Source organism: Lissotriton vulgaris, chromosome 9 (genome assembly GCF_964263255.1).
Source record: "Lissotriton vulgaris chromosome 9, aLisVul1.2, whole genome shotgun sequence".
Classification (NCBI taxonomy): Eukaryota; Metazoa; Chordata; class Amphibia; order Caudata; family Salamandridae; genus Lissotriton; species Lissotriton vulgaris.
In genome coordinates, this window is record NC_141697.1 from 229,201,753 (window position 1) to 229,229,158 (window position 27,406).

A 27,406-nucleotide genomic window follows, 5' to 3' on the forward strand; every position below is an offset into this window, starting at 1 on the left:
AAATCTCCACCAAACAAGGGTCCTTCCTCTTAACTATATGAAGTAAGTGCTTCTTTGCTTGGTGGAGATGTCAATGTATTCATCGGTATCAAAAGCTATTTACCAAAATCGGCGGATACATGCTGGGGAGGGCGCCTGTTTAAGCTGTCCATCATCTAGGGCAAAAGGCAGGAAGACCTTTGGAAACCACTAAGATGGGCAGGGCCAAACAGGGAAGCATCCAAGTGATTTCCACATTTGCATACTCCTAGCAATTTAAAGGGAGACCCATGGACTCTGCTCTCACCAGGAGAGGACAAAAAAGAACCCTCTTGTCAAAGTCACATACAGATTGAGCTCCAATAGATCAATGATGTAGTCACCTTCACAAAGGTTTTCAGATCATTTTTCAATATGGAATTGCTGAAAAACACAATTGCTGTGCCTTCGCCAAGCACAGGAGTGTCCTTTATAGAAGTGGAGCTTCAGTGGGGACACCTTCTATGCTTATATGTGTAAGTGCTTACTGTGGAGGTTTCATTTTTGTGAAATGAGCATAAGGGCCAGGACTGCCCCGGGGCCCCATCCCACACGGCTGGCACAACTTAATGGGGGAGGGAGGCTGCTTGGCCCTCCTCCCCTGGCCGATTTTGGCTGCACGGATCCCAGCGCCAGGACACCCTTGGGCATAAGTGCGCTTTATAAGCTTATTAACATAACATCATAACTACTCCGAGGCCCAGATGAAATATAATTGGGGAGGAGGTGGGAGCTCAGCCCCCTCCCAGGCCCAAATTCGGCCTTGGGCATCCCATTCTCCGGGTCCCAGCCATGTGTCCCTGGAGGCCGTGGTCCCACCCAGGGCACCGAGTGTGCAAGATGGGGACCTTAAGGATCCCAACCATCTGCAGTATTCCGTTTGCTCTTGAATGCAGGGACCTGATGGAAGTGCAGCTCCGTGTGTGTGAGAGCAATAGTTTAATCTCTTTTCCTGCCTGCATGTGTGCCGGCAGGAAGAGAGATGAAAACTCCACTTCCAGCAAGCGGTAGTACTTTGACACCTCACGTTTGCTGGAAGTGGAGTGTTTGCTTTTGTTTGGGGAGAGCTGTCACAGCTCCTGCCAAGCAAAGGTAACCAACTATGTCCTGCGGGTGGGCAACCTGGGACATAGCAGGAGCCAGCCCTGGGCCCTGGCCCCCCCTTCTTCTGTTGCACCTGCTGGCCCCAGGGAGGTGGTGGTCTCCAGGGTCATATATAACCCGGGAAGTGAACCGCGCTGCCCCCTCCCTCTTTTTAAATAACCAGTTGGCCCCAGGTAGGTGGTGGTCCCTTATGCCGGGGGGGGGGGGGGTGATACGCACATCATCCCTATCTATTTCAAATGGAAAGCCCCGGGGAGGTGGTGCTCCCGGGTCCCATGGGGTGGGGGTTTGTGCGGCCCCCCACATTAATACAAACAAGAGCCCTGGGTAGGTGGTGGGCCCTGGGGTATAAATTACCCCTAGGAGGGGGAAGGCGTGCACCCCCTACTTATTTATTAGAATACACATGCCCCCAGGACCTGGCCTACCGAGGGACAATATTAAAACCAAGTGCAGGAGGCCAGGCTTGTTTCTTTTTTGAATTCACGGCGATATTCGCTAATATTTTGATAAAATCGCAGGGAATTTGTGCAAAAAATGCTTTTTTACTCTGGCGCGGCCCCTCATCGGCCCCAGTACCAGAGCTAGAGGGTTGGGAATTCCGACCCAGCCCCTTTTCCTTTCATCCTGTGTTTGTTTTTGGGACTTGGTTGAAGTTGAGTCCCAAGATAGTTGCCAACACTTTCTGGGTGAAGTGTTGGCAGCCAATCTGAGCTCTGCAGATCTCTGCACGAGCTCCTCAGTATTTGTGAAGGCTTCGCGAAAGTAGATATACAAATTTGGATTTCCCTAGATTTACACTGGATGACTGAATGCGGGATCTGTGAACCAAAAGCCAAAATCGGTGTAATTCCGTCCACCGGTTTTGGCTGTATTTGTGTTCAAATCTCCTATGGGAATTAACATAGGAAAACACTTTTTTTTAACACTTTGTTTTTCTTGGCCCCGCTAGCTAGATCACCCCAAAACTTTCCATGCACAACAAAACCAAACTTGACACTTTTTGGGAACATTTCGTGAAGATTCATCAAACAGTGCCAAAGTTATAGGCAAGTCAAAAAAAGCTTTTCCTATGGAAACATGGCCCTAATTATAACTAACTACTGGCAACCTCTATACATATACATACTTTAAACAGAATTTTCTCTGTAGGCTTCTTCTTCCTTATCGGGGGACCAGAGGATGAAGGACTTATAATGTTGTTCACCACATCTATCCCAGCTCCCAAATAATGATCACAGGTGCAGCACATATTTTGCACTCAAATACTTACGCACTCTAAAATGTTCCAGTTTTACTATCAAAATGGCAATATTTGTTCATCTACCTCTCCCGACTATGCCCATTGAGGAATGTCCTCTCAATCAACATTCAAAAATTCAAGCACTCCTAACAATAAACACCCGTTTTGTGAACTTGTTTGAGGACCAGTTCAGAAGAACTACTGGGAAATCTAAACATAACATGCCTTTTCGAATGTGTTGCTAGGGTTTGTGTGTTGTGCAGTTTAATTAATTAATTGATTAATTGTGTGCTTATATAGCGCAGGAATCACTCCCGAAGGGGTACCTCCGTGCTTCGACCGCTGCGAAACCCTTCCTGGCTTCCCCGAGAGATGGTCCCTTAATGGGTATCTCCAGGGTAAGACCAGGCATCCCCGGCGGTCTGGTGGGGCCGTTAGTGAAGATGAGGCAAGCTAGTGCCCAGAGTTGCCGAGTGTGATCGCTGATCAGAGTGGGCACCGAGGCGAGAGAATTATCGAGTCCGCTGACCCTGGTCCGGAAACCTGCCGCGTCGGGAATCGAACCCTGGTCCCGGGCCGTCCTCTGCTCTCGGGTCTGCCGCCTCTAACCAGTGAGCCACACTACTTCACTAGTTTATAAAGTTGTGTTAAATTTGGTTTCCCATACATCAGGGTGTTGAAAATATCATATTGTGAAGACACGCTTAGAAGTCAGGCTGTGGAACAGTTCCCAAATTTGGTAGGTGATCATTTCACTCTTTCTTTTCCTTATATCATAAATTGTATTTTTGCATGTATTTTGGATGACCGGTTTTCCTTGTTCAATACTTCTTGTGCCAAAAGTGACTCGCTAAACAACAAAGAGCAAAAAAAAGAATACTAGGATAAAATGTTCCTTAGTTGGCATGCCCCTTTTTCATTTGAACCTATTATCAACAAAACAAGGCTGAGCACGTTTATGGTGTCCAACTAAACGCGTAGTCTTATAAGGCAGCTTGCCAATTTATATCTAGCAACTAATTTAATACAACTCAAGCAACATTTAGTACCAAAAGCCTAAGTAGTCTAATAAAAACACATTTTACCTTTCTGGATCTTTGTCACACTTAAGTTTAGTTTGTACAACTTATATTAAACACCTAACATTGCAAACGCTAGCAACGCATGCCCTCAGGTGGTCGACACTGACTAATTTGAAGAAAATACAATGGCTGTGTTTTTGAGAAGCGAATTATTTGAGACATATTAAATAATAAACGCATGCACACTAGCCCATGTTTCATACTTTCTTAACGTAATGTGTTAACATAATGATAGACATGATCTAGACTTGTACGTTGGGGGATTTGTAAGGTTGTCTTTCAACCCTGCGAAAACGTGCTTAGAGCTTTGAAACGATAAGTGAAAATTAAGCTTCAACAGAGCAAAAAAGGACATAGAACAATTTGGTAGAAGGAAGATGTTTTCATTGTGTAAACACAAATTCAAACTTTGTTGACATCACATGAAAAACATGACATAAGAAGAAATAAACATATGTACAATTCTGTATTGATTATAAATATACATTATATACAAAATAATGCTATAAAACGTAGAAAGTTCAGTGCTTTTCATTTTTTTTAAATTATTGAAATTCTAGACTTCAAAAAAACAAGCAACAACAATCAAAACGAAAATGTATTATTGATTTCCAAAAGATGTCTTGATAAAGACTTGTAAAAAGCTCTAGTGTGGTCGGAGTGGAAGGCCGGTAGTGGTTATGGGAGATGCCTCCCCACTGGACGAATAAAGGCAGCAAATTGATTGGCGTACTGGACGGCACATGGTTTAGCTCATTTGTCTTTCAATAAAAACAGCCCGGTCTACTGTTTTCCTTGGATAATTTTTCCATAGTCTTACCAACATTAAAGATTTCCCTATCAGCCAATCGTTTGGACTCCAACTGTCGTTTTTGGATATGTGCATGCGGAGTCCTCTTATTCTTCGTGATTGTAAGTGTACATATAAATATATTATTATATATACACGTAAACAGTCAAATTGCCAGTTCTGCTGGTTTAACAACTGAGCTCTGTTCCAATTTCAGTTGAGCTCGGTACAATAAGAATGAGAGGTGGAACGTCATTCTGTTATGGCCTGCTCTGCCACGGGGTTCAGAGTCCAAGACGAACTGAAAAATGAGGGTTTTTAACTCTTTTCTTGTTAGGCCACAGAAACAGATTCAATCTGGTTCGAAATGCATGAAATAAATGAAGAGACCACACTCTGCAAGCAAAAAAAACGGACAATAACACTCTATGTAAACCAAAGACTATGAGTGACAGATTAGTTCCAGTTTCTAGCAATTTTGTTGTTTTACCAACAAAACCACAATTTCCAAGTCCACAGGAAATACAAAAATAAGATTGCTTCTAACCACAATCAGTAGTGCAAAAGGTGTGACAAGGGCAGCTGTGGCCTTGCATCTGCAGGTTCCAGCTCCTGATTGACTCTAAACGCATTGTAAGGCTTACGAAAATGGTATGGGCGCCATCCCTCAAGTCTAGGTCTACAAAGAGACGAGTCAGCAATGAAGGCCTCAATTTCATTTATATGTCCCTTCTTTTGGAGAGGATGTAATTCTTGGGATCCCATACAGTTCAGCAATTTCACCTACCTAAAGTTAACACTCAAGTGTAGGAGGTTGCATGGGCCTCAACTAGATGAGATGAATGGTGGTGGAAGATTGCTTTCTCCCTCATTAGTAGTGTACATACAAGAAAATAGGTATCAACTCAGCCCAATACTGTTTGGGTATTGCAAAAGGAGGCAGTGAATCTCTCAATGGACGCTACTGATTCTATAACACACTTTAGGCACTTTTATAACTCATGAGATTTTAAAAATGTATATCTCAATTATTCTTAATCCAGTATCTGCATAGCAAACATATCTAGCTTGTTACGAAAGATCTTTCACGCCGGTAGTGGCACTGCTTCCATACATCCAAGCATATCAATGAGCTGTCGGCAACTTGGGCTCCCACAGAAAACAATGCTGCTCAAAATTCGATCTTGAGAGGCGTCCAAAAATTAGTGTCATCTTTCAATAGTTCTTATTGCTCCAGTTCTCTCTGTTTTTCTCTTTTAACGTTGCTTACATTCAAATTACCCAGAAGCAGATCATCAAAAGGCAGAATATCGCATCTTTCCTTAAAGTCATTCTGCTCTGTTCATCTCATTCCGGTCCTTCTGAGAGCAGCAAGCTGCATGTAAGGAACACCCACAGTCAACATGCAGTCCTGAGTCACCGACAATGCAGTGGCAGGTGTCTCTCTGGTGCTGCCGCGGAGATAGCAGGTTGCAGATGTACATTCATGCCTTACACCTGTGAAAAGAAAGCCAGTGAAGTGAGCTTCTAATCAAAGGGTAACTAAACAAATCATAATTTCACATAAAGTCATTATGCATGGCGAAAGAAAGCACAGTGCCCTTTGTTTGCCCTTTCTCCAAGGTCAGGGTGCCTCCGAGGTTGCACTAATTCCCTACAAACAGTTCCTCTTTGACAGACTAACTGGCTCCAGTGCAGTGTCCATCTGGAGCGACACATGTGTTAATGCTGATTAAGAAGTGTTTTTATCATTCATCCTACTACCCGTTACAGCCTCTGGTTTCCTAGGACATGTGCGCGCAACTCCCTCCTCGTCTCGCTCCATTCAAGCACCTGCCCAGCAGTGACTGCCTATTTCACAGAGAAAACTCACTAATGAGGACTGAGCCCCGGTCAGGGTCAAGTGTCACAGGTCAAGGTTTGTCATGATTGTGAAGCTGAGAAGAATGACCGCTAGTCGACCTGCTCCTCTGCTGGACACTTAACCAGAAACAACAGAGGCTGCGGATTTATCAAACTAAAGCACATGTGTAAAGTCTAGCAAGCTGAAGACATTTCCCCGGTTTTCCATAAAGCTTGCGATATTGCTCTTTTAAAGAAAACTAGACGAGATTCAACATGAGTGTGGCTCTTACATTTATGTGTTCACTGTGAGATGACGAGACCACGTGTCAAGGTCTCAAGCATCACACCTGTTCTTTCCACATAAGCCATCCATACTATAACCACGTTTTACCAGGCACACATAGAGTTTCGCCTGTAATTCCTCCAGACATTTTGAGCGCTATGATGCCACAGTGGTGACAGCTGCATGTTATATTAAGGCTAATTAACACAACTTGAGATGTACTTGCTTTAATGTAACATATGGGTCAAGGTATCTCTGTGTGTAAAGTTTTAAGATTCAACGAAATATTTCATAGCTTCATGAAGAATGATTCTGCAGACAGACAATTATAAAGTGACTCTTTGTACACTTTCAACATGATTTAATGCTGTTATCTGTCATGAAGAAGATAAACCTTCTAATGTATGACGTATGAAAAACTTCTATTGTATAACTTTTCGTAAGCTCGCTAATAAATCTTCCTCTGCCACTTCCTCGTCGCCATCTCACTTTCAATCTCAAACACAATCTTTCAATTAAAATTATTTCAATCTGATTTAATTTAAACAAACCAATACCGATAGGTCTGTTCTGTCCCCATCCTTGCCTCGTGTGGAGTGTCATCATGCATGAGTGGTAGCTCTAGGTAGTAGTTTAACATTTTAGATGTCTCACACTGCACTGTATTTGGTTTAAAACACTGAGAATTCATCATGGGCCGACAACCAAAGACAAGCGGAATCTGATCTCATGTAAGGACCGATATATCGAATCAGAGCGGTCCTAGACTACCTAAGAAAACCGTGCCAATAATACCCCCAATGTTTTTTTCCAATTTGAATTTTCGGTTTGAATTTGGCCCACCACCTAACTTGGCACCCCAGACAACCATTTTGATTTCATATATGAACAGAACACCTCTGGTGTAGTTATCTGCCTATTTGCTGTTTGCTCTCGACATGCAGACCCTTCCTCAGGACTTATATTTTGCTATCCACGGTAGTATCTAATTCAAACACTGTTTTTGTCTCAATCACTTCTACTTTAACATTATTCTGTGCCTTCTCTACGTTTCATGAAAACGTTTTTACAGCCTATAATTTTAGGAATCTTCATCAACTACACTGTTATCTTTTGGGAATTTGCGGTTTTATACACCTGACATCCTTACCTTATACCTTTTCACCAGAATTTCATATTTAAGCTATTGAGTCTCAAAATATTGCTTAAATAATTTACCACACTAGAAGGCCATCTCTGAGCTTTTTTTTTAATCTACACTTATCTCTGCTGGTGTGACCGCCACCTAAGGCTCTAGATGAGATCCGTGGTTTAGGGGAGAGCATTTGCACTTAGCTGCGATGAACAGAACCTGCCATGTCCCACAGCACCTATTCAGATTTTCTAAGTAGAACCTTATTTTCTTTACACACATCAGGTTTATCAACTGTACTGCAGATGGTGTGGCATGTGCAAACAGACTCACCTTCCAGCAGCTCTGAAACACCACTAAAGAATACGTTGAAGGACAATGTATCAAGAATCTATCCCAGCTTGTCTGCCCCCTTCCCTCAGAGTGAACTTCATTCACTAACATTCTCCGGCACCTAACAATCAACCACTTACAAATCAGGCCTGCTTACCAATACCCATTGCCAAGCTATTCAACATATTTACAAGTCTTTAGTTTGAAGCCATATCTAAGTATTTCTGAAATATAAACATATACGATCCACAGCACTGCCTTGATTTATTTTGCTAGTGTTCCAATCAAAAGAATCCATTTAATTTGATTGGTATAACTGTCCCTGTTCCTTAAGAATTCTAGAATCCACTGGTTTCTAGGTATTTTTTTCTTTATTTCATAGTGACTGGTCTTAGTTTTTCTAAAACAAACAAGAACACCTCTGATCAACTACAAATTATTTACTTGCCTGTTTCACAAATTTTGACTATCACTACAAAAGACACTTCGTCACATCAAACACTTATTTTCTGCATAGAGTATCTCTTAGTATGTGTACATGCTAATCACAGCTCCTAATGCACCATTTTTTCAGTAAACACTTAAATATTGGGTCACCCTCTGCCATAAAAAACTGTAAAAGTAAATGGTTGAGCAAATTCTGATATTAGTGCACAAACCCTTTCAAGAGGTACACTGACTTGAATTAGGAGATTCAAGACAGAACAAGGTGCCTGGCATTCTTCTGCTATGTGCCCAAAGTATGGAACGCCATCCAAAGAGAAATCATCCAAGCAGAATCTTTCCTCCTGCACAGGAAAATGCTCATTATGGACCTCTTCAAACTACCCATCATCAAAGTGTGACTCCATGGAGGGGTAACTCTGGGTCATCATCAGGCCTCTAGACATGAAGTATTCCCTCCCAGTGCCCAAAACACCTCCCCATCTCTTACGTAATGTTCCCTCTACACTGTAAAGGGCCTGTTGACTTATATATAGGTCCTCCTAATACAAAACCACCCAAATCACTGATATAGTCGTGAGGTGGGTTTAAATCCCTTAAAACTACTCTTCCTCAATCTAATTTTCTATTTAGTGCATACTTCCTCTAGCTAGAAATAACATATGTTACAGTGCCATTTATCTTATTTGCTAGGGCACATCTGTAGCACTCAGTTGTGTTATTCTTCCAGAGCACATTAGCTTCCATTTCATTTTGCTAATGATCTGGGGTAGCAAGTTCAATATTTGGTGTAAGCTTTTAAATGCTGAGTCGATCAAAATACTGAATATGTTCATTATAGTGACTGTAGGAAATACCCTTAGGGTCGTTGTGGCCTTGCAGTTTGGCATTTAAGATGTGAAGAAACGCACCTATCTGTTACAAATGTGAAAAAAAGCAATAATATTGGTACCTCTTTTGTGAGTTTTCTATAGTTAAAAAGTGAAATGGCCGTTACTACTCTTGAAAACTCGTTTGTTTAACTCATTAGGTATACTCATGATTGATTTACATTGGGGTGGAACATTAGCATAACATTTAAAGCTCTGACAAAAGGCTACTCATCAAAATACTGAACATACATGCAATTACTTCAGTGATTCACTTTAGAAACCATTTGTGCCCAGGAAAACTTTAACTCCTTATTTTTTAATATCATTTCCTTACCTCTGTGGCTATGACACACTCATTTTTTGTCTCTGTAATCACGAAGACAGACTGGTACATAGAGTCCCTCGGAGAACATATTGTTGATATTCTACACTGAGGTTTTTCACTAAAAAAAGAGTAAATGGGAAATAAAACAAATCTATGAAAAAGTGTGTTAAAAAGGAATGAAAGAAACAGAGAAAGATATAGAAATCAAAAACACACCTCAAACCATGTTAACAAATTACTCACAACAAACTACTTTTGCAACCCAATTCTAATTCCCCAAATACTGAATGTACGGACTGTTGAAGAGCGACAGTTGTGATTGATTTTTAAAACATTTTGCCACCTCAAATATATTGAATATTATAATCAAAGTCACATGGACTGATGGTGGTCAGCACTGAGTGAAATAGTTTTACAGTACAAGAGATCTTTATCTGTAGCATGCAAAATGTAAAACCAGCACGCCCATCATCAACCAGCTACAAATGATGTTATTGATCGGAGGCCAGGGGTTGTATTTTCAACCTCAGCTCAACAAGCGTGCCTGTATCACACAGATGACACACACCTCCACAGATACAAACCTGACAACTCCTGTCTACTCAGATATTTTCTACAACATGCAAGTTGTAGTCATACTTCGACTCAAGGAGCTAGCTTCATTGTTCTACATGTTGTAGGGCTGTATGCCTACCCAATGTATCCCAGTTATTTTATTTTGCATCCCCAGAAAGTTAATAGCCTACAGAAAGAGACAGATTGTGGATTTAATACTATTGAGGAGATGTCCACGGAGACCCATATACTTTTGTCTCTGACTTAACCGTAACACTACCATACACATTTTCATAAAAGAATATGGTCAGTTGAAATTTACCATTTTCTCATAACATGTTAACAAGTATTTTCCTTGCAGGTTACGCAAATCTGACATGTTCTCACCTATATAAATAAAGTGGAGACTTTTCGTCTTCTAAACCCTTTTCGTTTTTATGAAATTTCTCATTCTTTCCAGTTCGGTCTTTAATATCACTTGGCAGATCTTTCACAAGGTTAAAGTCCGTTGTGTGGTTTTTCAGTTTATAATTAGTTTTCTCCACTCCACAGTCCACCTCCAGGTCCTTCTTCTTGTTATTGTTTTTCAGTTGAGAGTCTGTTATTAAATTGTCCCTTTGGAAGTCTGAGAGATTGTTCATAGTGTCACAATCCTGCTCTTGGTGCTTTCGCATATGTCTGAATACCACAATGATCATGAATAACAAGACTAGCAGTGCCACAAAGCCAACACTAATAAAAACAGCCAACCATGGGAAGTTACTATCTTGGGCACTGGGCTTTGGCACAGTCACAGTGTATACTGGAAACTCACACTGGCTTCCCATATAGTCACTGGGGCAAGCACAAACAAAGGTATTGTCATATGGTCTATTGTGGCATGTGCCTCCATTTTGGCAAGGTTCAGAGGCACATAAATCTCTGGATTTAAGATTGCAGTTCTTTCCACTATATCCCATTAAGCAGTTGCAGTCGTAGTCGTTTATCAGATCAACACATGTACCCCCATGCAGACAGGGGCTCCTGGCACAGTCGTTGATGTTGATTTCACACGTTGGGCCAGCGAAACCAGAATGGCAGCGGCAACGTCGCGTCTGACCCATGTCAATGCACACACCTAATAGAAGAAAAATGAAACCAAAAGTTCAACCAGGCACAGGTTTACGAATGCACTCAAGCTACTTTCTGGAATGTATTTTTCTCACTGGGACATTAACCTTTTTTAAACTCTTATCCAGTGGCTCAGGGCGTACTGTACTGGAATCTAAGTCTGAAATGAGAACCTTTATCAAGGTCACCTGTCATAATTATCATTGCTGTTTATACAACAGCAATGTGCCTATAATAAGGAGATAAGTACAGCTGATTCATAAGTATGCCCTTTAACCCACCAGGTTTATGTAAATATGTACAGCATGTCACAACACTGTGGTCTGACATGGATATTTCTAGGTCACAAAGGAGATCAAAATAAGTAAAAGGTATGCTAAATCAGGAATGACCTGGTGGTAGAATAATGGACTACAGCCCGATATAAATAGGCAATGGTCACAGGTTTTGGAGATTTTTTAGTTTTTTTCAGGAACAAACTGTGTGTGATAAATCATTACAAACATACCATTCACGCATGGGTTGCTGGTGCATCTGTCAACCTTCTTCTCACAGTTGGAGCCTGTGAAGCCAAGCGGACAGAAACAGGTGTAGCTGGCACCTGGCTCTCTTTCCTGGCATGAACCACCATTGAAACAAGGGGAATCTGCACAATTCAAGGCACTGTTTTCACAGTGAGATCCGAAATAGCCCACAGGACACTCGCACATGTAACCATTCTCCATGTCCTGCAACAGAATAAAAATGCTATGAAGGGAACGAATGTTTGAGTTCGTCATTTTACTATATTTGTTGGCACAACATAAAGACACTCACATACATATGCACATATCCACTAAACAAAGGAGGCCTGATTCATAGCCATTTGCACAGACACAGTCCAGGTATATATGGCACTATTTATAAGGCATTCAAAAAAGGTTCCATGCATTTGTAAATTCGTTACTCAGGTCCAATATTACCTCATGGCTGTGTAATATTACACACATGTAAAGTCTACTCACGTAATGGTCGTTCTAGAGTGGGGCTTTCCTGGTAAATTTGAAAATGCCCACAAATTCACCACCTATCCCTTCCCACCCTGGAAATGGTAAGAGATTTACTACTGATTTTCCAGTTTGGGAATAGAAAGGGAACACCCCTTAAAATTGGCTGTGGTGTAGGGGAAGGGGCTTCTCCACAGCTATTGCAGTTCAGCATTTATCATTGAAAACGTACTAATATGCAGAGGATGTACCTCTGCACAGGCAAGAAAAGGAATCAACGAACCTTTTTTAAAGTATACCTCTAAACCTTCAACTGGCGCATCTTTCTATTTCTATTTCCTATGTTTACTTCTGCAAAGTTTTGTGATTTTCCAAAAAGCTTATATCTGCACCCCATGTGAGGGTGTAACTCTGTGGGGGCAGATTCACAAATTCTTTCTTGAACTGACTAAAACCACTATACAATTGTAAAGCAATGACATTACGCATGGCTTTGAGCATTTGTAAGCAATAGTCTGAATGTGTTCATGTAATACCACAAGAACCATTTTGGGAAACAGACACAGGAAACAAGCAAGCAAGCTATACAGTATTACGTTTCATATAAACTGTTTCAAAAGGTCCACACAATAACACAAATTACATTTGCTGATGTAGAAAGAATGACACAAGAATAGGAATATAGTAAACACCTTTCACACAATAACAGAAAGCAGTCACTTCTGAGTCAGCCTAGTATCTCTGAGAGGAAAAAAACCGCACAGTACAATAATAAGGGTACACCTGTACTATGTGGAACTTCTTCATGTTGAGACTTGTGTTTTATTTGCATTCAAAAAGCAAATTTAGCAAAACAATGGGCTCTAACTAGAAACAGTTTATACTGAGTCAATGCTTGTCTTATCAAAAACTGACTTCTCAGACATACTCTTAAATGATCCGAGCCATAGTAATGATTTCTTTCAGTGTTTTCATTGATAGCAACAGTAAGGCTTCCAGAATGTATGCCATGTTTCATTTGTTTGGCAGGGAATGGAACAATGTTGTCAAAGAGCATGGAGGAAAGCTGAACAACTTACCTTAATTTGGTGACCCAAGCAGCTGGCCTTGCTGCCCAATTAAGTCTCACCGTTTTACTAAACATAATATTTTCGCTCCTTGGTTTAAAGAAAAAACTAAACTACAGAAAGCCAATGGAGCTGACTTAACGATGAGGTATCAAAAGGTTCCGATAAAGCAGCCATGATGGCATACAAAAGTGCTACAACCAGTACATCATTAGAAAAACACTAGATTTGCCAATCCTCATAGAACTGCCTTTCAGATTATCCTTAATCCTACATATATCACCAGAACCACGGCATAAAATCTCTGCATCAGAATCGTTATGCAACTCTTTAAATTACTATTTTATTACAATTTGAAACTGAATATGGTACATTTCCCACGGCCGCTGCTGAATATTAGTTTCAACCCAGTTAGCTCTCTACCCTCACCTTTTTTGACGGAAGAGTTTCTGACAGTCTTGACTAAATTAAAGTCAGGCTCCACTTCGGACTCATGTCCGAAGGGCGTACTTGAGTGCATACCTATATACTCTCTTGTGGGGATTGATACGGGCAGTGAATCTACAACCAGACTGCAGGCTATTTGCTTACTACCTTTATAAAACACAGTTAATTAATCACTAGCGCAAAGCATTGCGTCCAAATACTACAAGACTTCCTTTGTTACACCAATTTAAACATAATAATCGGTACTGGATCTTTTGATAATGTAAAACTTCCGGCCAATATAATTATTACCTACTGCATTCATGCTACTGGAAAGTAATGAGGCTAAACAACTGAGTGCTCTCCTGTGACCGGCTACTGTACTAGATTCTATCAAAGCAGGCTTTCGATTGGTCCACAGTACTGTGTTGGTCCTTCTCGTAATACTCAACGACTTAAGAATTCAAGCGGACATGGTTAAAGTCAATGTTCTGTTTTATTAGACTTGTCATCAGCTTTCGACTTAGTGGATTAGGAAATTCTCCTGAACGACTAAAAGAAGCAGGAATCAAAGACATTGCTTGGGAATCGTTCTTATAACTTAGTAAGGAACAAACCCAAGCAGTAAAGCTGTCCTCTTTTACTGCAACTGAAGTTTAACTGTGCTGAATCCCAAGGCTCTGCAATTTCCCCCATCTCATTAATATTTATGAAGTCCTGTATCAAAACTACTTCTTGCCAGGAATGTGAATCTATACATATATGCAGATGATACCCAACTATTAGTCCGGTTAGACAGCAAATAGTTCTCCTGTTCCCATTTTCCAGGCACCAGGAGATTTATTTGAGAATAAATCGAAAACAACTGACTTAAACCGAAGCCCATAAAAATGAGATACCCGATGGGAAATCTAACCTTACTAAATACTAATAGACCATGGAAATGGGTCGCATTAAGCCAGCCCTGTCTAAAGTAGTGATTAACCTGTGAGCTAAGATCCATTGTAATCTCGCCTATCAAAGCAGGTTTCAGCACTCATCCAACTTCAATTTAAAATTACATTGGAAAATGGCTCTATATTTGAAGATGAATGCAAACAAATGGTTAGTCTCAGTGATTGCTGGCTCAAGAACCAATAAGGCAAACTATTTGGGCCTTACTAAATGCCTTCAAGAGAGAGACTACAAGTTATTTAGAACACAACTGTTTTAGGAGTGGAGCCTCTTTTTACAGCTACCTGTACACCCTTCGAATGCTCCCAGTTTGGGAATATATTCTTTTCAAGAGACTATGTACGGTAGATATCCTAGACTTGAATCTCACACACTTTTAAGAAAAATAAAATGGAAAAATGTTCTGTTTAAAGATTAGCTGCTCATCTGCTGTTGGTCAAGTAATTATCCCAAAGTTTTCATAAATCGGTGTTGGTGGTCGGAGCTTTTCAATCTATGCAGCCAGACTGTGGAACTCCCTCCCTTTACACTTATATGCAAATCATGCACCACCAAATTAGAAGTCAGATTAACACACACTTGTTCTTTAAAACCTGTTAATTACCATTGGTTTGCGCACGTACTGGGATAGTGCCAAGAGACCGTCAGATGCATAAGCGCTTCATAAAACCCCTACTACAAGGTAAAAGAAAATATTCAGTGCCCCCTTTCACTTCCTAGATTTCTCGACATTTAATTCACCGAATACCTTAGACATTCTGCTAAGCCTTTCTGTATCACAGAAGTGAAGCATGCTGTACAACTCACAGCTGAGCAAGTGGCAACTCCTCCTGGATGCATGAGTCTTTCATAGATAAAAGCAACTGACTCAACAACACCAGTCAGCTTTATTCCAGCCTCTCCCTGTGCAAGAACACTAGGCTCCTGATTGCAATATAGTAGATTTAGCTTTTCTTACCGAACAGCTTCCTCCATTTCTGCAGGGGTTGCTGTCACATTCACTGATCTTTCTCTCGCAGTCGACCCCACTGAACCCAAGTTTACATGAGCATGTGTAGCTTCCTTGTCCTGTGTTCATGCATGTGGCTCCATTTTTGCATGGCTTATGGTGAGTGCAGTAGTTCAAGTCTGTAAACAAACAAAGAATTTAGACAAATGGTTAGTTCAAAGATTAAAAAAACAATAAATGCCATTTTAAAGAGGTTTTCTTAATCTCAACATTGTTCAATAAACACATGTTGTCTTTTACAATCAATGTCAGAATAACGGTGCAGGGAAAGAATTGTTTTTAAGTGTGCTTAACTGTTAAATATGCTGTTCTTAAAGCCGTACTGCACTTGTTGTAATCCTCACTTAATAAAAAATAGTCTTGCAGGTTAAATGATAATTTCATGAGGAGGTATCCACCGCACATGGCATGATTTCACAAGTCTGACCTACCTTGGTCACAGAAGAGACCGCCCCAGCCTTCATTACAAGTGCACTGCCATGGAGTCGCACATGTCCCATGGCGACATCCTAAATGAGGAATGCATTCGGTGCAGAGGGGACCTTGCCAACCAGGGCGGCAACTGAAAAACAGCGGGAAATTAAATTTAGCCCCCAAAAAATAAAGCATTAATTTAACTGTTATTATGTTGCTATTGAAACAGTTCAATAAAATAAAGTAAAATTAACACGTCTTAAAATTTTGAAAATGCGTGGTGCAGATAGTATGTATACTTACATGCACTCTTCCTGTTTATTGCAATATCCATTTTGCTCACTGCAACCAGACCGACAGATGGCTGTAAAATAAATGAATGTTTGAATTACAATGTATTCATTTATTTTTTATTTTATTTATTTATTTAAATGTATATATCAGCGCAACAGCTACCCAAAAAGGGTTTCCCGGCGCTATCAAGAAACAGCAGAGCAAAGAGAGAGACCTACTGGTTAAAAAGCCAGGTTTTGAGTGACTTTTGCAACAGTATGAAGTTGGACCGAGTGCGAAGAGAGAAAGGGAAAGCATTCCAATAGAAACAGTAAAAAAACATGATACAAAGGTCAAACAGTATGATTTAAACGAGAGCAATTCCGATTTTAACCAATCATTCGGATGTATGACGTTACCACGCAATCACAATGATCACGGTACATCACAACGCAGCTTTTACCACGACTTGCGCTGTAGGGTGCTGGACTTAGGAATAGTATGATTAACTATTCCAACTCCAGCCTACATACAGTAGAGGTGTTGGAATAGTAAATCACACTATTCCTTAGTCTAGAGCGCCCTCCAGTGCAAGTCGTGGTAACGACTTGCGTTGTAAAAGCTGCGTTGTGAATGTATTGCTGTGTTTTGACAGCGTAGTAAAGGTTGTTTCCCAATCATTCACATTGCATATGTTGTTTTCGAGAGGGCTTTATCCAATGCATGCTTATTTTACTTGTGAATTTACTGTGTGAATAGGGAATTAAATTTAAGAGGAGTAACATAGTACTACATGAGACTAAGAAAGCCTTTGAGAAAGCAGAGAACGCTACTAGAAAACAAATCAGTATTGGTGTAGATGTCGGAGTTGCAAACTAAACAAGTCTGACATGGACTAGAGCGTTTTAATGCCCGATTTCATGCCTGGTTACTGGCCACGGTAACCAAGGTCACCTATGGTGCTAAAGATGAACATGTGAATTCTGACTAGCCATATACACCAATAGCAATACAATTAACAACTGCTGGCAAACATTTACAAAGTTTCTACACTACAATCCTAGATCTCTTCAGAACAGTGCTTTAAATGGGTGGTTACTCACAGATACTCATACTGAATACCTGCACTTCTTTAATTTGAAAGGGAGAGTACCTGTACTTCTCAGCTGGGTTCAATATTTTTAATAGGAGAGTACTGGCATTTATCAATAGCATCGAGGTACTCTTGGCCACTTCTATGATTCCATTTCAACCACTACTTCAGCATCAGTTTTGAGCAAAACACTGAGGTTGGCTTTCTTGAAGAACATTATCATTTCTTTTGGATAAGAAAGACAGCTGAGTGGCATGGAGCAACCCATACACTTCTTTGACTGATATATTTTTCCAAACTACATCAGGTCACCATTAACCACTTGAACACAGCTGTCAAATGGCCCAGGTCATGTGCCTTTCAGCCAACAAGTTAAATTTTGGGTCTTGATTATGTACTTTTAACATTGATAGTACAGGTTCAGAAATCTAAGGATGCGAAGCCATTATGGCTCAAACAGAGCTGTAGCCCTGCCAAGTGCTACACATCCTGCGTTAGCCTAAAGCATTTTAAGGCAAGTTCCCGCATTAAAAATAATTATCACGCATTTATAGTGCCGCTAATTAGGCCGATTTTGGCTGCTCTATTTTTTTTCTCTCTTGTTCGGCGGCTCTCCTGGTTACGCCTCATTAAACCTTTCCTTCCTTTACCATACACCTAACCCCTTCGTCCTCCATTTCTGTGAGACGTTAGACATAGAAGAAGCAGTTATAACAGGAAACAATAAGTTATCCGGAACACAGTGTTTTCATTATCCAGAAGCAGTAGCACAAACTGTACTCCTCTCTCTTCAAGCCCAGAATTAGATATGAAATGCTTCCGAACAATCAGATATCACTGCCAGGCCCAGCAGTGACATTGTTATGTACATTCTGTCCTCTTTCTATCGCATATGCGGCGAACGTAAATAGAGCATCAGGAGCACAGATTCTTTCTCGCATTTTTGCCGGCCCTAACATTTTCTGCACGTGGATTCTAACACCAGGGCGCGTACATCTCCAGAATCACTTAATGTGATTTTAGCTCACTTGTTAGGTGTTCGGCACTCTATCTTAATGTTTAATATTTGTTTGGGAGCAGCTTATTTGCACTTTGCTTTTTGAAGTGATTCCACAGCTTTGTGTACTGTTTGAAATCAATTTGTGCACCTACCAACATATTCTTTTGGTATTATATATTTTTTGAGTTTTCTCATATCCCTTTCTGTGTCAATGTAGGTGTGTCACTCACTGTCTTGTACCGTATGAGCTAACGCTGTTGGATAACAATACGTAAAGAAATGCTCACACTTTGGGCTGTTGCTATACTCTTGTGTAGCGAATAGTGCAGTGATCGGCTCACATATTTTATTAAGGACAGCAGACAATCATTGAGGTCTCTATTAGGAACTACGAAATATCACAATGCTGCAGTTTTAAGATCTTAGTGTCATGTTGCCAAATGGGTGCAGTTTCTACTATTTATGTTTACCTCGTCTTCACTGCTTGATTTTGCTCACGAGAAACTCTCACTCAGTTATTGAAATGTCACTCATAATTACACTGAAATTATGAAAATGTCACACATAGCAATCTGAAACCTTGGTAGATTTGGGGCTGGGTTTAAGGTATCACTAGTGACATAGGACCTCTTAGAGGATGTGTTTGAAAATGTGTCTTCAAATCTAGCATACCCACGATTGAAGTCCACAACTTGATACCGGCATCTACCCAACACTGAATAGCATGGCATCACTTGGTTGGCTGCCCCCAAACTAGCGCTCATTGGACTGGAAAATATGGCTAAGCAAATAAGTCTCTCTTCCCACATTTGAGCCATGTTGCGCTTTTAAATTAACTATAGAAGATGCCCCAATCTGAACTTGAGGCAGAGGCAGTTATTTTTAATTTAGAATATGACGTAATTGATTATGAACAAGAGGGAAAACTCATAAGTATATATATAAACATAACCATCCTTGTGTTTGAGAGATCGGATTCAGAGTGCCTCTAACATTATGCACGTGTCTAAATCACGTGTAACACCCCTTTATCAGAAACAAGCTTTTGTTGTAGGGGTAGATTTTTTTGTTGCACTCTTTATTAACTTATTCCAAGAATACATTCGTTGTGCGGCCCTTTATGTAATATCTTGATGCGGAGCCTCTAGTTCGTGTGCTGCAGGGGCATCAATTACGCGGGGATACAAGCACCAGGTTTAATGCTTGGCTTGCTCCTAGCAGATGCCTGCTGCCTCCCATCAATCGCTGGCAGCTGCTTCATTGTTGTACCAGGGTGGCCGCGGTGAGGCCCCCGCCCGCATCCCCATCGGTGCAGCTGCCGACCACCGCACAAACAATAACAGCAGCAACGGGCGGCACGTGGCGGCAGCTAACGACTTGCCGATTAACGAGCGGCGCGTGCTGCCTCTGGCCCCGCCCTTGGACTGACGGAGCTGTGGGGATTAAAGGATCACAGCCCCCGCGGCAGGGCGTGCGAAGAGGGGCTGACATACAGAAAATGGAGAGGCCGCAGGCAGAGTCTCCGCACAACCTGGACGTGCGGTAGCGTGAGAGCTTTGGCTTGAGTCTGCCGTTCTCTGTCCCGCGCCAAAATGTCAGCGCTTTGGCGCGCGCTTCAATTGCTGCGACGTGCTCTCTGACCCGCATTTTCTAATACCTCAGCGCTGACGTAACTGCGCTTCGCCGTTTGCGCTAGGTTCTTTTGGGAAGAGGCGTGGCGTTTCACTGATCCAAACATTGACACCGCCCACTGGACCAGTCGCCGGCACATGTCTATTGTGCCACACGCCAGATAGCGTAGCGGCACGAGCCAGGTGCGCGGCAGCGCGTGGTATGTTGTGGCCGCTCCCCACTGACGCCTGGGGGCGCGCGCATGTTAGCGGGAAGCTGAAGTAAGGCAGGTTCTTACACCCTTTTGGCTTATATTGCAATGCTACCTCAAAGGAAAATCTTTTTAGAAGTCCATGTACCCTGTGACTTTTCGTTCGTTAGTCTTCCTTTTATATGTGATACATAAAAGTAACATGAATGGATTGAAACCGTCAAACGTCATTCGCAGGTCACGTGAAGACGACAATTCTAAGAGTAAGGACAGGTGAGGTGACAGCTCTGTCGTTTTCTTGGGCCTATAAAACTGAGTGGTAAGGTAGCCATCCTGAAAAATCCATTTGTGATACAGACACAGTGAAACGTTTGTCGAAAGCTCTAGATGTAAGTATGACTATGAAAGTAAACCGGGCCTACGATCGGTGGGACCATATATACATTTCACAACGATATTTAATTCCTCAACACTATACTCAAAGAACCTCATTAGTCATAGAACACAGAACACTAAATATGTCATGGAAGAATAGCAAAGTAATTAAAGGTACAGATACAACATTGGGTTGTATCTCTGAACCATGGCTAGAATTACAGCTTTGTAACATTAATAACAGGTACATTGGCAGAATGTTACATTCTAAAATACGGGCAGCTATGAGTTAAATCTGCCATAGCAACATGAAGGTCCGAAAACGACCTGTGGCTGATACTGCAGGCACAAGTAGGGCAGGTCTTGTAAACTGTAAAACAATGCTCCCAGCACTCTCAAAAGACATTTTGACTTTTTCCTAACTTTTTGGTTTCTGCCACCCAAACTATGAGGCATGAGAAACTAGGCCACATTCATGTTCAAAACATTGGTCACCACCGAACATACCAAGTCACAACAATGATATTTCTGCATTTGAGTCTCTTTGAGCTGCTCATGAATGCCGGATGTACCCAAGTGCAAATTAATGAACGCTGCTTACAAACTGCGATTGATAAAACTCACAGGGCTTTCTGTGTAAATGGGGTAGTTCTTTTAAGTGAAAATTTTAGTTTACATTTCTCTGAAATGGAGTTTCAGGTAAATACTGTCGAGTGTATTTGTGACACTCCAAAACATTAGTTTTGCCCAGTGCTAGCCAACTGGAGGAGTACTTAATAGTTAGTATTTTTTATTGTATAGTTCATTAAAACCATGACAATTAGACATAAACAATCAGCACGATAAACGCAATGAACAATAAAATCAACGATAGTCCATTATTCAGGTAACCTATGCGAGTGCCTTATTCAAGTGCCTCGATCTAACCAAATCCGAATGAGTGATTTCCGTCATAAAAGTAGAACATAATCTCATAGCCACTAAATGAATATTCGATATATAATATTCATAATACAAAGTCGAGAATACATAGATAGATCTGGTGTATAATAACGGTGAACCAAATTAAAATAGTGCCTAAATCCATTCCATGAGGACCGGTTGCCCAGTTCAGTGTAGTAGGGCAAAATTATTGTTGCACTCTAGTCTTGTCAAACTTTGAGCCTCAATATACCTGTTTGAGCGTAATGCCTACTGGGCTTATCCCTCCTATTACCTCTGCCCTACTCTCCTGGTGCCTTCCTCACCAGCGGGGAATGCCCAACTGGAGGAGTAGAGGGGATTAAGATCAAACAATTGGACAATCATCACAACAGTCACAACCTGAGAAATTATGCTTCAAAATATAGATGAAAAAAAATAGTGGGGCCAAAATATCGAGGCCTAACTACCGTGCATGCAGGTAAGTATGGGTGAGTAGAGCTTTACTATTCTTTGCTTAGTGTCTGTGCATCTTGAAGAGCATAAGATTTTTATATATATATATATATATATATATATATATATATATATATATGCACACGTATATACACATGTATATATACTTGATATTTTGGCCCCACAATATTTTTTCCTAGATATTTTGGTGAAAACCCATTAGGGTGCTATTGCAAATGACTCTTAGGCCATTTTTCAAACTACTTTAAAGAACAAAGATTCAGCTTGAACTCTCCTAGGGCCTCTAAAATGCAATGCGTGCCTACAGTCTCATGCTCCTACTCAGCATTTATATCTTTTTATGCATAGAACAGAATTTGCTTAATTCTTGGTTCTGAGAAATTTTGCCATGTCAAAGTTATTAACCAGTTTTAATCAATTAGGATGCAGCTTTACAAAAAAACTCACACCGTTATTTCCCATATGATAGTATTAATATTGTTCTATTTCGGTGAACGGGCCATGACAAAAAAATAATTAGAAATATTTTGCAGTAGTTATGCAATGGTACTCCTAAACGGACATCTTGCTTTTGCCATGTTAACTGCTTCAGCAGTTAGTTAGATGTTCCCCTGTTGTAGTCATTTCCTAGTAGTATTCCTGGAAAGGGAATAGCAAGCGTCGAATAAGTGAGAACCTGCCCTCAAGCATCAATAAAACAATTCATTTGTTTTAGTATTTAAGTGCCAGAATCACAAGGAGGCCCTCCCCACTTGCCTACCACAGGGCAATGTAAGAAGCATCTCAGTGTACAGGCTGGAGTATACTTTGAAATAAAAAGGTGTTGGATTTAGTGGCTGCCCCTTGTTTCAAAACCTACAAGAGTTAGAAAGTTGTTTGAACTTTATCTTTTTATTGTTATTGTTTTAGACAGGAGACTAGAAGACAGAGCAAAACAACTTGGTCACTTGAGTGCGAGAGAGAGAGATGAAACCTCTCAGTGAGCTTGTAGTCGGTTTGCACTATATGAAACCTGAGACCCAATGTCAGAGGAAGGTAAACTGATACATCACTTAAAGAAGCACTGTCATCTTTACTCACACAGGCCTGGCTCGTTTCACACAAGGCAGTTTGTGAGAGGTATGGACCGATTTGTGCTATCATTGACACTACAAGTTACAGACCTTACTGTTATTCATGGTCAGTTTGTGGGTATTCTACAGGAGGTTACAAGGTGACTCAAGCAGCTCAAATGCTGCAGTAATACCATTGTGACTGGGAATGTTTCTTGATGAACATGTTATGAACTTAGAACTAGTTCATCTCATGGTTCAAGTAACAGAAACAAACCTGGTTTTAATGGTCTGTAGGCTTCCACTCGCAGTGATTGACACAGTTTGACGGGTGTGATTCAGGAGTAGATGAGAGTAAACATTTGAAGCACAAGAGAAACAAGTGGAAAACAACATTTTAACTTTCATTTTCTCTTTGATCTGTTCTCGTCTGTTCAGAGTATGGAATGCGTTGAGTCTTCTAGCACTTTAGAAATTCTCAGGGATTTGATGGATTGCACTTTGCAAAATTGTACACATCTGGTTTTGAAATATTCTCTGTGTGTATGGGTGTGTATACATATATACACACACACACACACACACACACACAAAAACACACATGTATGTTTGTGTGCTTCGACCATTGGATATTTATTTCAAACAATATGTAGTTTCTGCTGCAAATGCAGTGATGGTGGAGGGGGTTGTGAAATAATCCCCATGTGATAATGGCATTAGGACTGGAATTTCCAGCAAAACCTACATATACTCGCCAAAGAAAATATATATTACATGACCAATAACAAATGCATTTTTCAGCATCTACAAAAATGCCAAGAATCTCGGATGTAGCCTTGTATTTGTTAGGTAATGTGTTTCTAACGACACCCTATTTAATGAGGTGCAGTATTTACAGAGAAATAGAGAAAGCCTTACGTTCTGTGCAGTATCCTCCTCCGGTCCACCCTTTCAGACAGACCATGTTGCCATCTTGGTCGCAGACATAGTGCCCAAAACGGTCGTCGCGGCCCTTGCATAGCCTAGAGCAGCTCTCTCCGTAGTAAGATTCACTGCAGATAACACGGTATGCGTACTTGAGCTTCATCTGGTGTTTTTCCTGAACAGACTGAGACCATTCTTCACTCACATTTAAGTGGCTCTGGATGGCAAACTGGCTGATGATCGAGGCTCCGTCCAACAAACCTGAAGCTGCCACAAGAAGGCAATGTTCCCATTACAACCACGAAGACAGCGTTTTTGACTTACAGGCATGACCCGTTGCATGCTGGGCCTCAGTAGAAATATGTTGTTCCTAACTACCAGTACATTTCAGCCACTAACAGTTTTTCAGTATGATCCTTTTTAAGACAATTGGACATGGTTAGGATTAGTGAATCATCCTTTATTATCCCTGATATCTAATAGTGACAGTAGGATGAAAACTATATTTTTGTATGCTTAGCAATTCACTCACAGTATGTTAACGCTGCACTTAAGTCACATGTTGGTTTTCGATTTTAAGAAAGTTTGTATTTAAAAAAAATGATCTAAATACCAACTTTGAATTGCTTGTTTGAAAGAGGCAGGATTGTGTGCACTTCCATTTCTTCGCCTCTCTGCCTTAGGAATAAAACACCAATTTGGGATTTTAACAACTTACATACTTATATGTAAAGTGGCAAATTACAAAATTATTTAGCATGTACCAATGTGATATTCTTCTTTAAACCCATTAACTTGGAAAGCAGAGTGAACGTAATGAAAAAAAGGTTTTCTATATAACTACCTCATTTCCTTTCTATACTGCATTTTGAATGCAGTCTTCTTCACTGTACCCTCTTGTCTAAAGTTGAGTCTTATCTTCAAAATTGTGTGGTCTAAATTAACAGAACATAAGATGTTTTTCTTTCTTGCACACAGACATACAATGGAGCAGACTAGATTGCAAAGCATGTGTTCGCAAAAACTTTAGCTTAAGAGCAAACACAAAGGCGCTGAATCAAGTACAAAACTTTAAGGAGCCTGCAAAAAGTTTTCAAAGTGGGAACAGTGTTGTTGAAATATCCCCTTCCTTTATGTCATCAAAACATCCAGAACCCATTATTCCTTTTGCAAAGGGCGGAATTTGAAAAGGTGTAAAATACAGGAAAAGGCAGTCAGGGGATTTTGGCAGACTTCTGTTTTTCTCACCAGAGAACGGATTTCTTTCCCACGCCAAAAATAAACTACAGGAAGCGCAATTGTGTTGTAGATTACGTAGGGGGGACAGAAATCAAAGCAGGCCTGATTCCTATCATGCAGGGCATAGCGTTTGATTGTGGACTAAAACTAACACTGAAACCGTACTATAAACATGTGAATTCAATAAGGACGGTACAGATTGTTTAGGATGTTGGTTATTCTGATTAACTGCTTCAGATTTGTTTTGCAAGCATGTGCTTCCAGTTTGTGAAAGCCTGGCGCCCTCTAGCGTGTACAATGCAGAAATATGCCTGTATTCACCTGTTTCACGGTTGTCGACGGGAGCGTGGAAAGCTTCAACGATGAGAGAAAAAGTGCCCTGCAATAAATGCAAAAAATGAGAGATGCATGAAAATACAGCAACGGCGCCCTTTGAAGTCCCATGTTCTTATACTGTCGATGAAATACTAAACCCCCGCTTTCTGCAGAGCTGCCAGGTCAGTGGTACGTTTTAATCAATCTAATTGCAGATAGCATTACTTTGTCCAGAGCTCAATTAAACAGAGCTTCTTTAGAGCTGCTTTCCAGTGCTTAGGAAGGAGGGGTGGATGGAGGATTTGGCGCTTCTAAATGGACACCTTCCTCTTACCTACTATAGGCATATTTTCTGTAACGGCACCTTTTGTGATGCCTGTCTAAACCCACTCCACCCCTCTTTGTCTATGAATTAAAATATCGGTTCATTTCTTTTGCTTAATAAAATATTTGTGAAAACGCATATTGTTCGAATATGTATATTTTAGGTTGCAATGTAATTGCGTGTTTATTACATTTCTGTCAGTAGATTACGTGTACAATTGAGGGGTTCCTAAAAGTGATCGTTTGTGGAAACTATTAACAAACAGCTATTTAAATAATGCATCTTTAAACTAGTAATTATATTAATGATAGACATCATCCTCCAGTCCATCCTGTTCATGTCTGACACAATCCAACCCTTTCCACCATTATTTGGTAAGTTTCCACTGATGCATTTGTTTTTTATGTCATCAGTAGTTTCTATTACTTTAGCTTAGGTCTTTGTTTCAGGGGGTTACAGCTATGCACACACACACACTACTCTCTCTCTCTCTCTCTCTGCTTGGGCATACATACAACAGTGTCCGGTCACTGAACCATACACAGCAGAGCCCCTCAGACTTTTACACGCATACAGTTTGTGTTAATCGCACACACCAGGGCATCTTCATTCACATGCAAAAGCTTCCCTCTGTCATCCGAACCAACACTCACAAAGCCACAAACACACACATAACTACCCTGATGAACCCAAGCCTCCCCAGTCACACGCACGATCCCTGCAGCCCCCCAATCACACGCCGAAAACCACCCCAGTCTAACGCACAAACGCTCCGATGCCCCCAGCCCCCCCCCCCCCCCATCTCGTTGCACTCATCCTGCAGTCTCACCGGCCAGGTGAAGTTAAAGGGCAGCCTGATGGGGTTGCTGAATCCCGGGACCTCAGTGATGGCGAACGAGTTGGCCCCCAGCACCGGGGTGACGAGGCTGCCGAAGGTGCAGGCCTCCGGGGAGGGCACCTTCTGGAAGTGCATCAGGCAGACCCTGAAGAAGGTTCGGCAGTCGGGCCAGCAGGAGCGCCCGTCCTCTAGGAGGCTGCCGGCGTTCACAAACTCCTGCAGCTGCAGCTGGAAGACCCCCGAGCAGGACACCTGCACATAAGAGAGACACCCACGTCAGACCTGACTGCCTGTCCCCCACCCAGCACCAGGCCTCCGCGACGCCTGCCTCCACCGCTCATTTATTTACCTGTTGCAAAACCACGGAGAGAAACGTCAAACCAAAGACGCATAACGTCGCCATCCCGTCCGCGAGTGCCAAGCTCCAAATTCAACTTATACGCCAAAGAAAGTTGTCTTTTCACTTTGTTGATGTTTATATTATCCACGTGGTTTAAAAAGGTAACGAACAAGAAAATCCAAAATACCACAAAAAAGAAAAGATGAAAAAAAAATGTGGCAGTGGGTCTCCGCCAGTGCGTTTCCTCCCAGATATCCCTTGCTGTTCAAAGCACAAGAAATAGCCAAGGTGTAATCCAGGTGATTAAGAAGCCCCGTGTGCGTGGATCCTGTAGGCTCCCTTGTGTCAAACTTCAGCCCCGCCTCTCGGTGTCCGCTGGCAGCAAGCAGCAGCAGCGCCGTGAATGCTCAGCCTGCGACT

The 27,406-nt window shown here is 41.3% G+C and overlaps 1 protein-coding gene across 2 annotated transcripts; it reads right to left on the bottom strand.

The window, feature by feature from the left end:
- Positions 1 to 3,814: 3,814 nt before the first annotated feature.
- DLL4 (delta like canonical Notch ligand 4) lies at positions 3,815 to 27,406 on the bottom strand. 2 transcript variants are annotated; one of them, XM_086937364.1, is made up of 11 exons: positions 26,996 to 27,406; positions 26,638 to 26,898; positions 25,490 to 25,547; positions 23,924 to 24,190; positions 16,296 to 16,356; positions 16,010 to 16,140; positions 15,528 to 15,697; positions 11,645 to 11,864; positions 10,414 to 11,143; positions 9,481 to 9,589; positions 3,815 to 5,734 (listed from the first exon to the last, which is right to left on the bottom strand). In XM_086937364.1, the coding sequence occupies exons 1-11, from the start codon at positions 27,047 to 27,049 to the stop codon at positions 5,729 to 5,731; spliced, it is 2,067 nt and encodes a 688-aa protein (XP_086793490.1). In that variant the 5' UTR covers positions 27,050 to 27,406; the 3' UTR covers positions 3,815 to 5,728. The 2 variants fall into 2 exon arrangements, with proteins under 2 accessions (XP_086793490.1, XP_086793489.1); XM_086937363.1 differs by having other exon boundaries at positions 23,924 to 24,196.

Coding starts and splice junctions, on each gene's coding strand:
- DLL4 (XM_086937363.1), bottom strand. CDS start 27,049: ATGGCGACGTTATGCGTCTTTGGTTTGACGTTTCTCTCCGTGGTTTTG. Junction 11,144..11,644: donor CAGCAACCCATGCGTGAATG/GTATGTTTGTAA, acceptor TTCTTCTATTAG/GTGTGTGCATTGACATGGGT. Junction 9,590..10,413: donor TCTCCACTTTATTTATATAG/GTGAGAACATGT, acceptor CTCTTTTTTTAG/TGAAAAACCTCAGTGTAGAA.